The sequence below is a fragment of the Aspergillus novofumigatus genome (assembly GCF_002847465.1).
Source record: "Aspergillus novofumigatus IBT 16806 chromosome Unknown P174scaffold_3, whole genome shotgun sequence".
Classification (NCBI taxonomy): domain Eukaryota; kingdom Fungi; phylum Ascomycota; class Eurotiomycetes; order Eurotiales; family Aspergillaceae; genus Aspergillus; species Aspergillus novofumigatus.
Genome location: NW_020194276.1, coordinates 3,074,562 through 3,090,456, shown reverse-complemented (window position 1 = coordinate 3,090,456; position 15,895 = coordinate 3,074,562). Strand labels below are relative to the sequence as shown.

At 50.1% G+C, this 15,895-nt stretch overlaps 5 protein-coding genes across 5 annotated transcripts; 2 read left to right on the top strand and 3 right to left on the bottom strand.

Moving 5' to 3' along the window:
- Nucleotides 1-15: 15 nt before the first annotated feature.
- Nucleotides 16-4,780, bottom strand: atrF (ABC drug exporter AtrF; the record flags this gene model as incomplete). Its single annotated transcript, XM_024829757.1, has 6 exons — nucleotides 16-37; nucleotides 91-344; nucleotides 401-550; nucleotides 606-3,169; nucleotides 3,223-3,443; nucleotides 3,498-4,780. The coding sequence occupies 6 exons, from the start codon at nucleotides 4,778-4,780 to the stop codon at nucleotides 16-18; spliced, it is 4,494 nt and encodes a 1,497-aa protein (XP_024684464.1).
- A 3,118-nt stretch (nucleotides 4,781-7,898) lies between these two features.
- P174DRAFT_430188 (uncharacterized protein) lies at nucleotides 7,899-8,783 on the top strand (the record flags this gene model as incomplete). Its single annotated transcript, XM_024825613.1, has 1 exon — nucleotides 7,899-8,783. The coding sequence occupies one exon, from the start codon at nucleotides 7,899-7,901 to the stop codon at nucleotides 8,781-8,783; it is 885 nt and encodes a 294-aa protein (XP_024684463.1).
- A 162-nt stretch (nucleotides 8,784-8,945) lies between these two features.
- P174DRAFT_503137 (protein kinase COQ8) lies at nucleotides 8,946-11,493 on the bottom strand. The gene is made up of 3 exons (XM_024831137.1): nucleotides 10,599-11,493; nucleotides 10,262-10,544; nucleotides 8,946-10,205 (listed from the first exon to the last, which is right to left on the bottom strand). Exons 1-3 carry the CDS (start codon nucleotides 11,415-11,417, stop codon nucleotides 9,091-9,093), a joined length of 2,217 nt encoding a protein of 738 aa, XP_024684462.1. The 5' UTR covers nucleotides 11,418-11,493; the 3' UTR covers nucleotides 8,946-9,090.
- Nucleotides 11,494-11,668: 175 nt separating this feature from the next.
- On the top strand, nucleotides 11,669-12,782 carry P174DRAFT_147547 (urease accessory protein UreF). The gene is made up of 2 exons (XM_024821154.1): nucleotides 11,669-11,876; nucleotides 11,940-12,782. Exons 1-2 carry the CDS (start codon nucleotides 11,750-11,752, stop codon nucleotides 12,707-12,709), a joined length of 897 nt encoding a protein of 298 aa, XP_024684461.1. The 5' UTR covers nucleotides 11,669-11,749; the 3' UTR covers nucleotides 12,710-12,782.
- A 477-nt stretch (nucleotides 12,783-13,259) lies between these two features.
- P174DRAFT_366796 (E3 ubiquitin-protein ligase BRE1) lies at nucleotides 13,260-15,783 on the bottom strand (the record flags this gene model as incomplete). The annotated part of the gene is made up of 6 exons (XM_024822132.1): nucleotides 13,260-13,433; nucleotides 13,489-14,562; nucleotides 14,619-15,166; nucleotides 15,225-15,273; nucleotides 15,331-15,474; nucleotides 15,595-15,783. The coding sequence occupies 6 exons, from the start codon at nucleotides 15,781-15,783 to the stop codon at nucleotides 13,260-13,262; spliced, it is 2,178 nt and encodes a 725-aa protein (XP_024684460.1).
- Nucleotides 15,784-15,895: the final 112 nt, after the last annotated feature.

Below are 15,895 nucleotides of genomic sequence, written 5' to 3'. Positions count from 1 at the left end.
CCTATGTCCTCATCCTCATGCCTTCTCCGACTTCCTCCTAAAAACCCCCTTGACCTTATCAATAACCAACCCCATCCCCCAAACAAATACCCCATACCAAACGACCAGCCCCTCACACGCACTGTATAGATAAAGAAATAGACCAACAGCCAATTAATAATCACAAAGGCCAAGAAGATCCCGAAACAGCGCCACTTGTCGCCGTCGTGCACGTTCAGCGTGGCCATGTACTCTGCGCCGTTGCTGTACGGGCAGTACTGGCAGTCTGCGCTGGCGTCGGGGTTGAGCAGGTACCCGTTCTTGGCGACGTTTGCGATGAAGTTGCCTGCGTAGTTGGCGCAGGTCTGGCCCGGGGCGGGTTGAAGTGGGTTGTTTCCGAGGGCGCGCAGTCGATCTGCACGGTGGGGAAGATGGAGGAGATGACGCCGCGGAGCCACCAGGTGACCGGGTTGACGTAGTACATCCAGTATTTCCAGAAGACGGGGTAGTCGCGGTAGGGACGGACGATGCCGTTGAAGAGGTTGCACATGACGAAGAAGAAGGGGAGGACCTGTTGACGGGTTAGAGTTAGAGCGGGTGATAAAAGGGGGGGCGGGTGGACTTACGTTGGAGATGACGGTGAACGACGGCGCAAAGGCGCAAATCCATTGGCCCCAGCTGGACATGAAGAGGAAGAAGAGCATCGACATGAGGAAGACGTAGCCTGCGGTGCTGGAGTCTGTGGGGAAGCCGACGGGGTAGTACCAGAGCAGCCAGTAGATGAGGCTCGAGACGATGGCCATGGGGATCTCGCAGACGATGTTGGCGGTGCAGAAGGCGAACCAGCCGTAGATACGGCTGGGGTACTCGCGGGCCTCCCAGAGGGCGCGGTTGATGTAGAACTTAGGCACGATGCTGTTGAGGACGACGGGGGGGATCATGATGATCAGGAAGATGGAGAACATGCGGTCCTGCATGTTGGCGATCGAGTTGCCGAGCATCCAGAAGGTGAACCCGTTGAAGATACCGATGATGACGCTGACGAACAACTTTCCATAGTAGTACGACGGGTCGCGCCAGTACTGTTTGAAGATACGTTCCGTGAGAAGTAGAGTCTGCGTCATCGTGGGCGCGGCGAATTCGTAGGGGCTTCCTGTCTCGGTTATGGGAATCTTGCTACGCTCTTCGCGGATCTGCTGAATTTCGTCCAGGACCCGCTGGTTCTGCTCCGAGTTCCTCCATTCTTCGTTCCAGTCGATCTTCTTGCCGTCCTTTGTCGTTGTTGCCTTGGCGGCCGTCTCGAGGATGAATTCAGCCACGTTCTTCGACGGAGGGCAGACGACGCCACGATCTGCGAAATACTTGATCACGTCGCGACCCTCGTGGCCAACTGGACCGAAATAGAAGGTGTTACCACCGGGGTTCAGGGCGAGAATCATATCGAACTGCTGGATCAACATGGACGAGGGTTGGTGGATGGTGCAAAGAATGGCCTGTCCGGCCTGGGAGAGTTTCTTCAGGAATCGGACAATCGAAAACGCCGCTTGACTGTCTAAACCAGACGTAGGTTCATCCAGAAACAGGAGTAGACTGGGCTTGGCTGCAAGCTCAACACCGATTGTCACCCGCTTCTTCTGCTCCACGTTGAGAGAACCGATGATGGCGTCTTGGATATCATTCAACTCCAACAGATCGATGATCTGGTCGACGTAGTCGAGCTTCTCCTGTTTGGGAGTGTTCCTGTCCTGACGGAGCAGGGCCGAAAACTCCAGAGCTTCGCGGATGGTAGATGTGTTGTCGTGAAGATCCATTTGTTCACAGAAGCCAGTGCCCCGTTGGAAATCGGCGCCCAGAGGACGACCGTCGACAAGCATATCGCCAGTCACCACACCCATCTTCTGACGCTGGGCCAAGGTGTTAAGGAGTGTCGTCTTACCGGCACCTGAAGCACCCATCAGAGCGATCATGACTCCAGGCTTTGCGTATCCATTGACACCATTCAGGAGCTTTCTGGTTCCGTTGCCATAAGGTACCGTGTATTCGACGTTCGACCAGGTGAAGATTCTGTCGCTGGAAGAGATGCGTTTGAAGGTTTCGCCATTGCTCGCGGACGTCGCCTCTCCGCGCGACAGCGCAGCCTTGTCGCCAGCGTCCTGAACCTTTTCCTCATCATTGCCCTGGGTCGTCTGGGTGGCCAGTTTCTTGGCACGTTTCGATCGTTTAAAGACAAGAGCACCGCCACCACCGCCGACGAAGGAAAGGAACTCAGCGGCAAGCACCGTGACTGTGAGATACAGCACAGTGAAAGCGACGACGACACCAAAGTTGCGCCAGAGATGGCTGCGAGTGAACTGGAAGGACTCCTCCAGGTACCGGCTACCCGAGACGCCTCTGCGACCCAGCTCAGACCCGGGAAGAGCACAGCCCTGATATCTGGGATCGACACCGGGACCCTGGGGTACCAGCTGTGACGGCGCACAGTCCATGATACGATCGGAAAACTCATTCGTCAAGACGGCCTCATAACTGTACGAGAGAGGGTTCACGTAAAAGAGCCACCCAAACCAGATCGAGCCGTCGATCAAACCCTGCTTGGGAATGACGTAACCAACGAAGACGATAAGTATGTTCAGAGCAATGCCACTGAAGCGAACGGCGTCATCGATAGTGGGTGAGAGCGCAGCGAACATGCGGTACAACGAAGTGATGGAGAATGTAGTGGTGTAGACGAACAAGAAGTAGATGAAGAATTTCGAAGCGGTCACGTCGAGCCCTGTCATGAAATACATGATGATCGTAAACGGGACGACCATGCAGAAGATAGCAGGGAAATCCATCACCACTCGAGCAATCGACACGGCAGATGGTCGGTAGAACGCGTACTCCTTGTGACGGGCAACAATGCCTCGTCCGGTAACGGCGGGCATCAACTCCGTCAATTGCAACCAACCGAGGAACAGAATCGAGAAGAAGAGCGCACCTCCACGGGAGAATGCACCACTGGTGTCGAGGGACTCGCCGTAGAACAGAGAAGAGACGATCAGGGCATTGGAAATGATGATAAAGTACTTGGTATAGAGGGATGTCTTGTCACCCCACAGGAGCCAAAACTCACGCTGCACGCAAGCCAGGACCTGACGAACAAACGAAACCGTGTAGCTGGACCTTTTCGACACCGTCTTACTTTTGGCTGAAGGGAATTAGTCTTCGGTAAGCATGTACTAGGGGGTGTCGCAAACTTACATTGGGCAACGGTCTTCTGGAAGAGGCGGGTATCCTCCTGATCCGTATCCTGAAGCTTCTTCTCATAGCTAGCCACCTCGTCGCAGATAGTCTTGTAAGTCTCACTATTTCTGAAGACGGCCTCAAGCTCCTCAGGGGTCTTGGGGGTAGAAGCCTCTCGGCCGGGCTGGAATTGACGGGCGTTAGGGTCGCAGATTGAAGTAAGAAAATCAGCAGTTGTCCTAGCAGCGGGTTAGCGAACGGCAAGTTTCATGTGAGGGAACAGAGAGACATACGATTTCTCTGGGCAGTAGAAGCCGAGGTTCACAAAGTACTCGCGCGCCTTGTTCGCAGGGCCCTGATAGAGCATGCGTCCGGAATCAATGACCAGGACCTTGTCCATGAGTTCGTAGATACTCTCTCCGGCTTGGTAGAGGGTCACAAATGTAGTACGTTTGCTGACGTCGGTCATGATCCGGAGAGACTTGGCATAATCCAAAGCCGTACTGGCGTCTAAACCTCTGGTGGAGTTATCCCAGCAAACAACCGACGACTTGGTCGCCAGGGTTTCGGCGATACTGACACGCTTCCTCTCGCCTCCGGACACACCACGGACATACTCATTACCCACAAGCGTATTCTTAGTGTGCATAATGCCGAACATCTTCAAGAGAGCGTCAATGATGATGGGAATGCTGGCCTTGTCGTGCTTTTTGGTCTTGTTGATCAAAGAAAACTTCAAGGTCTGCCACACGGTCAGGCTCGGGAAGTGCTGGTCGTCTTCCGGGTTGTAGTTGACCTCGCCACGGAAGTGCTTCAGTTGCTCTTCGGCAGAGAGACCGCCATACCGGACCTCACCCTCCACACCGGCAAAGGCACCCCGGTCGTTTGCAATCGTTTTCAGGAAGGTAGAGCAACCAGCGCCAGGCCTGCCCAGAACCAGCATCATCTCGCCTTCTCGGACTAGACCGGTGAAATCATGCAGCAGTTCTCGCACCGGAGGCTGTTTCCCAAAGCGCAATTGTGGGATGAAGCTACAGACGATTCTGTACAGATCCGGGCCAAATGTGCCAACAACAGCATCCGGCAAAGTCCGCACAAAGGACGCTCCGGTCTCGACACCTTTCACCGTGAGATTTTTGAAATGGACACCGACCTTCTTCGCCGGCTCTCCTGTGGTCGTTCTCCGTTCCAGATGACCACCCATCAGGAACTCGCCGAGGTCGAACCCACCCTGGTAACCGTCACCGTCACCGTCACCGTCAATCGTCGAATCCTCCTCGTCGATCGCCTTCTCTTCATCGCGAACTTGACTGGCTCGCCCGGAGGCCCGGGACCGCAATCGATGGGCATCCTTTCCCACCGACCGCGTTCGTCTCAGACTCAGTTGGGTCAGTTCCCTCCTCATCTCCTCAAAATCCTCCATGGCGCCACGGCGCGAAACAGGCTCCCCTTGATCCCGCTCTCCCCACCGGCCATCGAGGCTCAATTCAGAAGAGGTTGCTGTCACCGATGAGGAGTGTACAGTTTCCGCATCTGGACCGGAGACCTCTGCGTGCTCATGGTTGTTGTGTTCCATTGTTGTGTTGGTTGCCAATTCTGGCAGACGAGAGCCGTCCGCCATCTCGCTGTTGACGCGTATACCTTCTTGTTGTAAACTATGGAGATGTGGACTAGATTGTGCAGGCTGAAGTATTCGTCTTATATTCAGAGAGGAATCGACTCAATAGATTCCTCTGTTCGACTAGGACGGACAAAAGAGAAAGTCGAAGGTAGGTATGTACAGGAAACCGAAAGAAGGGTTGAAGAAATAGATGGGATATCAAAAGAATAAGTGGAATCAACACCGTTTACTGTTCAATTTGGAGAGGCGATACCAGTCCAATGCACCAGGAGTGGAGAGGATCTAAGAAACACAGCAACGGCACCGAATATAACACAGCGACAGAGAGACTCGGGGCGTCATTTCGTCGAGACTTATATATCGGTGATCTCCCAGGGTCCAGATTATTACTAAAGTCCGTTAGCGACATCAAGATCGAAAGAGACAAAAAAAAATTAGTTGATTTGTAAGGCTTGCGCAAAACAGGGCCCACCTAGTTGGAAAAGGAGGCAGATAGACTCATGGGGAGTCATGGAAGAACCAGACGGAGATAGCGAATAATCACCGGACGAGAAGTACGGTGGAGCTTGCGGAAGACAAGGAAAAAGTTCAGAAGTTGAAGCAGAAGTGGGACCCCAAGTTTCCATCGATTTCGTTCATGCAAAATGCCCAAGTGTATGCCTGGAAGCCTGAATCTTCCTGACTCATGATGAGTTATGCACGATCCAACATGACTCGTGCCAGTAATCCCGGGAATTTGATTGGACAGAGGAAAAATTACCAAAGCAGATGCAGACGGTTTTGGCAAAACTTCGGAACAGCCCGATTTCTAAGGACTCCACATCTATGCAGCGGCATCTACATACTGCACCTACTACGGAGTAGTTGGCATCAATATCACCACACGGATGCTAGCAGTAGGAGAAACAATTCGACAGAGCTTTGATTGGAGACTGTAGTACGCATCCATTATCATATCATCTATAGAATATTGACTCATCCGCTCACTGTGTTCTAAACCTAACCTTTCTTATAGTTGGCGTAACTATTTCATATTCGTTATGTCATCAACCATCGCGACCCACATGAGTCGGAGATAAGCAGACGGCGTTAGATTAACATCAAGCTTAGTGCTGACGCCACTCTTTTCTCCTTTTCCCTTTTCTGGTCTCCGCCTTTCTAGACCTCTGTATTTACTATTTAGTGAGGCAGATCCTTGTGTCAGCTTATCGGAGCCTTGGCTCACATGGAAGAGAGTCCTCAAGGTCAGCCATTGACGCATTACTAGTCACCTTCAGTATCTGCTTCTAGGGTAAGGTAATAACGGTGATACCTGGTCGCAGATGATGCGGATTTCCAATACGCACTGATCACCATGTGCGCCTAATCAGGGGCATCTAGTCGGGCACCTTCCATGCGGTTCGAACGTTCGATAAGGAAGCTGTATCTATAATGTGGGACGCTTAAATCAGGAACCGTTGTTGACTGATTATCAATCAATCGCTTCATTTCAGCGACTTATAAAAACTAGCTTGGAGGTGGTGGAGCTGGCCCAAAAGGGAAAACAGGACAGCAATCAACGAAGAAATACGAATGATGATTACAATGCAGAAAGAATTTAGGTGAATAATTGTAATGATTGGATGGTGCAAATTTAGAAGCCGAAACCCTGAAAAGTCGCCGAGATCCATCGGGTATCGGGTCGATGTTTTGTTTCATTATGTACCATGAACTGCCGAGTCAAGCTGCATCATGCATGGTTCTCTTGAATCATGCATCATTCTTGATCGCTTTCTGACAGTTGATAGGTTACGGTTTATGCATCTTCTTTAGTTTCCGATATGGTGCACTGACGTGGTAAACCTTTTTTTTTTGAGATCCATCATATTTAAGGGCGTCTGTCACCCATCATTAGTATTACGAATCATCCACTTTACTCCGCATGCTTACAGATACACCGCTTCATGTAGATACAGAACAACGAGGTCGCAAAAACCCCTCGAACAGGCCGTCTAAATCTCCCCGAACACCCAATCATCCATCCCCATTAAGGTAGAGTCATAGTTAGGTGTCTTGTCACCATCGTCGAAAAAGCTCATTAATAATCACAACATGGCGCCATCTTCTCATCTGCACTGCGGAATTCATTTTCCTCGGTTCCTTGCGCTGCCCGTGGAAATTTACCTAATCCAGCTGCCCGACTGCACCCACTTTCATCAAATAAACATAGATTTAGGCTGCTTTGAAATCAGCCTGCATGCAGTACTCGTGAAACCACAAATCCCGTGGTCGTCGGCGTAGCGCTATATCACGATACTCATAATAGGATACCACCGATCCATGGATAGTGTACTTTCTGTCCTTGACCTGGCCTACTTCCTATCAGAGACTTGATATCATGTATTCATGCAGATATACGGCGAGAACATGCATCGTGCAAAATCGATATGAGCACACGATGCGCCTGACTTTACTCGAGAGCTGCACAAGCCTTGTCGGTAGGCTCATTGACGCATTTCGCGACACATCAGACACCGGTATAACTATCGATGGTTGTACAGATACCGCCGTGCTCAGGAAGGCTGCCATTCTTGATTATCCCATCTCCCACGAGACATACAAGTTAACGCTCTCCTTTGAACCTCTTCTTAACGCAGACAAAGACCGAGCTCACAGTCTTGATATGTCATATGATGCTATAAATTTACCTTGCATATTGGGTTATGGAAACTATATGGGAGTTACAAATTGCTAAGGTCTACCATATGTAGTAACTTTCATAGTGTAGTGACCAGGTACTCTTGGGAGATATAGCGACATCATATTCTACACCTTACAAGAGTATATGTGAACCCAAATACCTCTAGACATAAAGACTGCTGCAAAACCATGGACAGACAGAAAGTAACCAGAACAATTCATTTGGGGTTCTCATGACTATAGAAGTAGGTACCCTACTTTGACATCATCTACCTTTTACCACCAGAACGATTCCTTTGGGGTTCTTATGATTATGCTATAGAGGTACCCTGACTTTGACCTCATCTACCTTTTACTACAAACAGATACCATCGAAGCCAGCTACTCAGTCACAATGGCAGTGAGAGCAGGTAGGCAGAATAGCTATCAGCAGCTATTCCGTGTTAGTCCTGAAACCAGTGAATACCAGTACTGCGGAGAACAAGATTTCCTTAAAGTCCTTGACAGTGAATATCACGCCTTGGAGGAAGACACGACTGGCTGTAGAAGCCAGTATATTATCATTTCTAATGTTGACGAGCAAACATTTTCAGAGACTTTCTCAAGTCCCAATCTATGCAAGAAGCTTTTCACCTGTTCGTTTTTTGAATATATTCCAGACCTTGCTCTACTTCTCGTGAGGATGACCACAGCAGCTCATGAGCAGGCACACAATGCCCTCCATACTATGATCATCCGCAAGTGTGCATTTATGAATGGGCTGGACTTGGGGCTACAACTGACAGGACAAGTCGCGATTACATCTAACGGGCGCACGAAGAAAGCCGACCAGACGTACCGTCCCATAGTCCTTCCGCAACCCCGTTCTGACCACTGGCCTACAGTGGTGATCCAATGCGCGTACTCGTACTCTCAGCCAGGGTCGAAGCTCGCGGATGACGCTCGCTGGTGGTTGTTGGAAGCAGGTGGTGATGTGAAAACAGCTCTTACCATTTTTGTTCACCAAACAAGAAGAGGAGTCGTTATCGAGAAATGGCAATTAATCCCACGGGAAACAAGACAGGACCAAAACAAGAAGGTCCCTGAAATAACTCAGCGGGCTGTCATGTCCCAGAAGACAGACAACGACCCCATTCGTGTGACAGGATACCCTCTAACCCTACCCTTCGAGCACTTTTTCCTTCGGCCCGCCAATCCTGGCGAAGGGGACATTGTCCTGGACGAATCGGATCTGAAGACCATCGCGAATTTAATCTGGAACGTACATTCCAAGGTCTAAGGTGGCTGGGACGAAGTTGACGACGTCTTTGAGATCTGCTGGGAAATGCGGAACAGGATCGCCTGGATATCACTATCTTCGCTATGGGATGGGAAGCGAGCGACGACTGGAAACGGATTACATTGCGCTTTGAATGGAAGGCAAGAATAGTCTCCAGACAGAGCAGTTCAACATTGAAAAGAATCTTTGTTCTATGATATCAAGGCCCTCGTTTTACATGATCTATTTTACAAGAGTAGACTTTGGCCTTCTATAGTAATACATAGCATGGCAAGGTACGGCAAGCACCACCATACTCCCTCCCGGTCTATTTCCGAGTCAACCCAACGTCGAGCCCAGACTTCTCTGCCTTCTGGACCGCGTCTGCAAACAGCTCCTTGCATCGTACTTGGCTTCCCAATCTCGCACAGAGCAGGAAGGCTCCGCTGAGCTTGCGATGCAAGCTGTAGGTTTCCTCCGGCGGAGGTGCGAGTCGCTCCCGAATCATAACAGGGATCAAACTCCGCACTCGGTCCGTGATGGTCTGATTCCGGAAATCGTAGACGTCTGGCGAAGAATCCATGAACGGTTCGGCAAGTGTCAATATCGAAGAAACATGGGCGTCTACCATGGCCTTTGACTCATGACCAGTCAGGTAGCCCAGTTCGATTGAGAGGCTGTGGCAGCGTTCCCGGTCGTTGCGAGAAGCGGCGATAAGTGTTCTGATATATTTCGAGATGAATTCGATAGGGTACTCGCGAGAAGCACCAAAGTCAAGAAGTTCCAGCTTATTGGTCTTCGCATTGTAGAGGAAGTTGGTCCAGTTGGGATCTGTCTGCATAAAGCGGAACTCGGTGATCTCGCGGAGGGATAGGCGTAGAAGCTGCGTGCCGATCCAGTCACGTTGCGCCTGGGTGAAGTCATGGATCTTGGTGACTGCAATGCCTTCCAGACGTTCCATGGTCAGGACTTGTTTTCCTGAAGCCTCCGGGATAATCTCTGGAACCAAGAAAACGGGGTCGTCCTTTACGAGCTCTCTGAAACGGTTGCCGCACTCGGCTTCTCGGATATAGTCGCATTCCCACGCGAGTTCGGTCCGTGCGTTTGCAATCGTCTTGTCCAGATAAAGACCTCTCGGAAGAAGACGGGATGCCGTCAGAAGGATGGAAAGGTTGTTCAAGTCGGAGTCAATGGAGTCAGCAACACCCGGATACTGTACTTTAACGGCAACTGGCTGGCCGGTCCTCTTGAGCACCGCTCCGTGAACTTGTCCAATCGAAGCTGCTGCCATTGGAACTTCCTCGAACGTAGAGAAAAGATCCCGCCAGTTGGGTCCAAGGTTATCAGCCAAGACTTTGTCTCGTTGAGACGCTGGCATATAGTCTGCTCGATCTTGCACTCGCTGCAAAACCTGATGAATAGCCTCTGGAAGCATTTTGTTATCTAAAAAGAATTAGTGTCCACCACAACGCAATGAATAAGTAACTCCGAGTACTAACCCTGAAAACTCAACATCTGCCCCAGTTTGAGAGCTGCTCCTCGCATTTTTGAGAGTTTGGCCACAAGTCGTTCCATGTTTCCAGGACTGAACATTATAGACCCAGCATAGTCTTCTTTGCTCCCAGTCATCCTTCGCAGGCCCTCACCCACGGCTCCAAACGCCATCGAGGTAGCCAGTCCACTGTATTGCCACAATCGACCTAACCGCGACGACGGAACACGAGATTCAGTCATCTTATAGGTATCGCTTTGCTTGAGCTCCGCTGCGATCAGGCGATCTTTCTATCAAAATATCAACAAGTGTTTTGTGCCATTCCACTCGACTAGGCGACGTACCACGGCAACGTCTTCAGCAATGCTGGCCCCAATCTTTTCCATGTCTTCCTTATCAGTTACCTTGCCATTCTCGACAGGAGCCGAGGCTGTCCTTCGACTGATCGAACTTTCGGAAAAACCTTTAGCTCTCCAATCCGGACTCTTTATATCCGAGGCTGCTTTCTTGGAAAGTATTCTGGCAACCTTGGGACTGTGGAAAATTTCCTTCATCATCTCCTCCGACACATCTTGCTGTTCCGTAGTAGACACTTCCTCGGACACAGGCTTCTCAGTGTTCACAGGCGAGTGGAAGACGTCCGCATTAAGAGAGCTATCCACATTCACTTGCGTGTCATTGATGGTCTTTGGCAGCTTCACTCGAGGAAGCCCCGACAATCCCGGCGTCGACTCTTGAGAACGCTGATAAAAGACATCCTGTTGTTCGCTGACATTCAATGTACTCGAGCCATTGTTCACAGTGTGCTCCGCAGCCGATGACGAAATTTGAAACTCAGCCTGTCGTTGAGCTTTCTTCGCTTCGCCCGGAGAGAGACCGGAACGGGCTTCCGCATTCGTTGGCCGGGAGGGCGCAGGCGTGCTGGTGGGCTGGGTTTTCGGCGCAGTTTCGGAAGTGGAAGGTTCATCAAATCGCTTTGCTAGAGCAGCTGCAGCTTGAGCTGTTAGTATTAAACCCTCAGTCTGCCTCTGGATACCCTTAGTGAGGGAAGAAGTCCGTGTAAAGGTGTCTAGCTGCCGTTGCCGCAGCGTAAGGTGTTTCGTCGCAACTGATTTCGCGACATTGAATAATTGGATAGCATCCAGAAGACGCTTTCCTGACATAATATATAGACTATCTCGTCAGTAGTAGCTCCAGGTCTAGCTTTATCATAATGTAATGCAGAGAGTAACATCAACATGCGGAAAAGTGATCAGAAGCTCGCATCGGACGACTATTGCTTACTTGCCTCGTTTCTCTCGCATCCGCCTTTTTCTGCCGACATCCACCGCCGGAGACGGGCAACTCCGATGTTCGGACGAGCTTATCAGTGGATTTGGTCATAGAGATAAGAAGCGGGCATATTTATGCTTCGGTCTAATGGTATGGAGGAGGAGCTCGTCGCGCAAACATCGTCCTCCTCCTTTTCTCTGTTAACACACTGAGGAATGTCCGAATGAATGGGAAGAACAGTATACAAGCTTTGGAGAAAGAGATCGCAGATCTCGAGTGCCGTTTGCGCAATGCCCGCACACGCCTAACATTAGCCCGCCCAGAGGGTGCAAGGGAATTGCCCTTCAATGGTCCGTGACAACTACCCTGCGACGGCCATGATTGTCGTACCTGAAGACTGACATCGAAAATAGACGAACCATACCTTCCACCAAACCACGCATTACTCCTCCTGTCAGATTCCGCCCTCCCACTGGGCTCCTTTGCCTACTCCAGCGGTCTGGAGTCCTACCTAGCCCACAATAAACCCTTGCCTCGCTCGGTGACAACAAGCGCATCGTTCCATCACTTCCTCAAATTGTCAATTGCGTCAATCGCAAGCACATCTCTCCCGTACGTCCTTGCAGCCTATAGGAACCCAGGAGAACTAGAGACACTAGACAACGATCTGGACGCCTCGACGCCGTGTATAGTTGCTCAGAGGGCAAGTGTCGCGCAGGGAAGGGCGTTACTTGGCGTCTGGGAGCGATCATTTCGAAGCGCATATGCCTCGGGACCGTCTGTCGGCGGGACGGACGCTGCAAAGGCCGTGCAAATGATTGAGAGCTTCTCCGACGCTCTCAAATCTTGGGTTGGCACTGCTGATGAATTAGGGCCGAAAGGCCATCTTGCTCCTCTATGGGGCATTGTATGCCTTGCTATGGGTGTCGATCTCCGGCAGACGGCGTATGTTTTCATGCTGAATCATGCCAAAGCAGTTCTCAGTGCTGCAGTTCGCGCATCTGTGATGGGGCCATATCAGGCGCAAAGCGTCCTAGCCAGCAAGCCCCTGCAAGCTATGATTTCAGAACGGATCGACCGAGAATGGGACACCGCAGTAGAGGATGCGGGTCAAATCGTCCCTCCTTTAGACCTCTGGGTAGGGCGGCATGAGCTTCTCTATAGCAGAATATTCAATTCATAAACATTTGAACAACACTACATAGAGAACTGTCTACCACAAGAAAGTCAAACGACATCATTAAGGCCATGACCGCATGAGCATGGTGCATTCATCATCTCGTACTAGGTAATCCTACATCTCGCATCCCGGCTCCCCACCACCGGTGCTACTCGCAACACAGAAGTGGGTATCCAAACAGTCTCTCTTCCTCCTGAAAGAGAGCAAGACACAAGGAAAATGGTGTAAAGAAAAAAGTTGAAGCCAAAGACTGGACAACCACCATGTCTGGCCAGATCGTTATGCAACGGGAAATCTTGCTCGGAAAGCGTAACAGCAAATCAAAACGCCGGCCCCAGTGAGACCCTATCCTGCTAAACCTTGTAGAGCAAAAACACCGCACCATGAACCTTCCATGATTGTGTGAAACACGAGAGCAAAAGAAAAAAGGGTAATAAAAAGGCTAGGGAGAAAATCGGGAGGACGAGAAGGGCAATAAAAACTATGGTACACGAATGTAAATTTTGAACTGAACCAAGGACCAAACCGGAAACTCAACGATTGCTGAGAGGACTCATAGCGTGATATGCATATGGTCATTATTTCCGAATGATCTATTGCAATTTGGACACTTTCGAGATCGAGAAGTGAGTCTTTCTTCTACACATTCTTTGCAGAATACGTGACCGCACGTCTTGATCGCAGTATTCTTGAAATTTCTGCGGCAGACAGTACAAAGTGCAAGACTCTGGAATGGCAATCAATTAGTATCAGTCCCTTATACATGGGCCGGAAAGACTTACCCTTAACATCTCATACTCTGACGATGAATTGCCCAAACTCTTGTTCTTCCAATTCTCAAGACTCTTCTTGGTATCGGCAAGAGTGACTTTCAGGCTTTCAATTTCAGTCTCGGCCTTACGACAGGCGCTTGAAGCACTCGCCAATGACGAATCCTTCGACACCGAGAGGGCCTTGAGCTCATTGACTTGGGCTTTGAGACCGTCGATAACAATGTTATTCTCCGCGATTTGCTGCTGAGCCGCATGATGCTTGCTGATGATCGAATTCAATGCTTCCTTCGTCTCACTAGCCTGCTTCTCCATATTGGCCAACAGAGAGCGAGTGGTTGCCTCGGATTCCTTTAGTTGCGAGACAATATCTGAGCTCTTCGAGTTCTGCATTCTCAAAGTTCGCACTTCCAACTCTCGTGCTTCCTTGCTCTTCATTGCAGCGAAATACTTTTGGTCCGCTTTCGACTTTTCGGCAGTCAACCGGGCGACCTTCTCTTCTAAAGCGCTGAAATCTGCAACCTTTTGCGAAGCCAACGAAGAGTACTTTTTGCAGGCGGTCTGCATCGACGTCAACTCAGTGTTGAGCATGGAATACTGGCGCTCCAAATTCTGATATTTCGCACGAAGTTCTTCCAACGGAATATCGTCGATCTCTGTATGCGCGGCTTTCGTGTTGTCAAGCTGCAAGCGGAGCCTTTCTACCTCGGATTCTAGGGCATTAATCCGAGCCTGTGCAGCATCCGCAAGTTCTTGAACCTTAGTTGTCGCAATTTTCTCCTGTTCTTGCGCAGCCTTCCGCATCTGCTGATCAGCCAAGAGCTCGTCACGGGCGTTCCGAATTCGGGCTAAGTCAGTCTCAGCTCGCATCAATTGCGCTTCCTTTTCGGCAATAACGTTCTGGGTTTCCTCATCCACCCGGTTGCGATATGCAGTCCGTTCAGATCGTAATTTTGCGGCCTCTTCACGTAGTTGTATGTTTGTTGCTTCCAGGTGATTGATTCGTTTAACAACGTCGTCGTATTGGGATCGCAGTTGCTTAAATAAGTCCGTATGCGCATAATCATCGTCGGTGGGCTTTGTACGCTACATCAACACATCCAGTCAGCAGAAATTTGCACAGCTGACCATAAGCGCCTTACCTTGATATTCAATTCCGTAATCTGGCTTAGTAGATTTGCGTTCTCAGTCTCAAGTTTTTGCAGCTGTTCCTTTTGCTTCTCCGAAACCGCCACAAGCTGTTTATGCGCTTCTTCCAATTCGGAATTGCGTTCGACGCTCGAGGGCACACCGTTGACAGGTGACTGCTCTTCCCGATTTCCGGATGCACTATCGCCGCCAGGTCGCTGAGCACCAAGGAGATACTGCTTCTCTAATTTGGCGACAGTCAAGCTTCGTGCGCGGTCGAGCTTCTTCTCAGCCACCATGTACCGTAGTGACGCTGCCTCCAGGCTTTCTTCCAGTTGCTGTTTTTCGGTCAAAGCTTTCTCAAGTTCGGCAATAGTACCTTTTTCTTCGGCCAATTTCTTCGCTAGTTGGGACTGCAAATCTGTAACCTCTGGGGGCGCATTTGTGGAGAAAGATTGCAACCGAGTAATAATGGCACGTATATCATCTGACCGGGCTTTGAGATGTTTCTCAAAGTCTTCCATATTTTCGAACAACAACGAACTTCGAAACGAAGGCCGATCTAGAAGAATATTAGTGAGATGATCTCAAGATGACGATCTAGCTAGGTTAGTGCCTACCTTTGTCTTCATTCGACGCGCCCATGAGAGTTTTGACCTCCTCAATTAACTATCGCAAAAACAGTGAGACTCTGCCGCTGCAAGGAAGATGAGCGAGGATACTTACCTGATTGAACCAGGCATCAATTACACGTAAATGATCATTATGGTAGGCCGTAGCTTTCGACATTTCCTTGACTTTCGTCTCCAGAGACATCTTCTCACGTTTGTACTCTTGCATCTGCCGCCATATCGCATCTTTTTGAAATCGCTGTCACAGAGTGTAAGTCAGCATCAGAACCATTTCAGACTTCAGCTGAATTCTAAGTGGGCTGAAAAAGAAGCCCCCTGCTACAAACTGAAGGTTCAGTAACAAACGTTAGCAACTCACTTCTAGGTCGTCTTTCCAAGGCATATCGGCATCTGGGTGCGGTTTACTCCCACCATTGATAGAAGTAGCTTGCTTCTTCAATGGTGGAGCGGAATCATTGTGATCATGAGTAGCAGGTCTCTTCCGGTCTTCCATCTTGACGATACCGGACTCGGAACATGCGACGGGAGTTGCTTCGGTGGCCGGCATCAGTGGCTAGAAAGACATAAGTCGATGAAGGCCGTCACCACTGAACAGCAACCAGCCTGGAGCAATAACCGCAGCAGTACCCGCCCGTGTAGGTAACAACAAATTCTGAGTG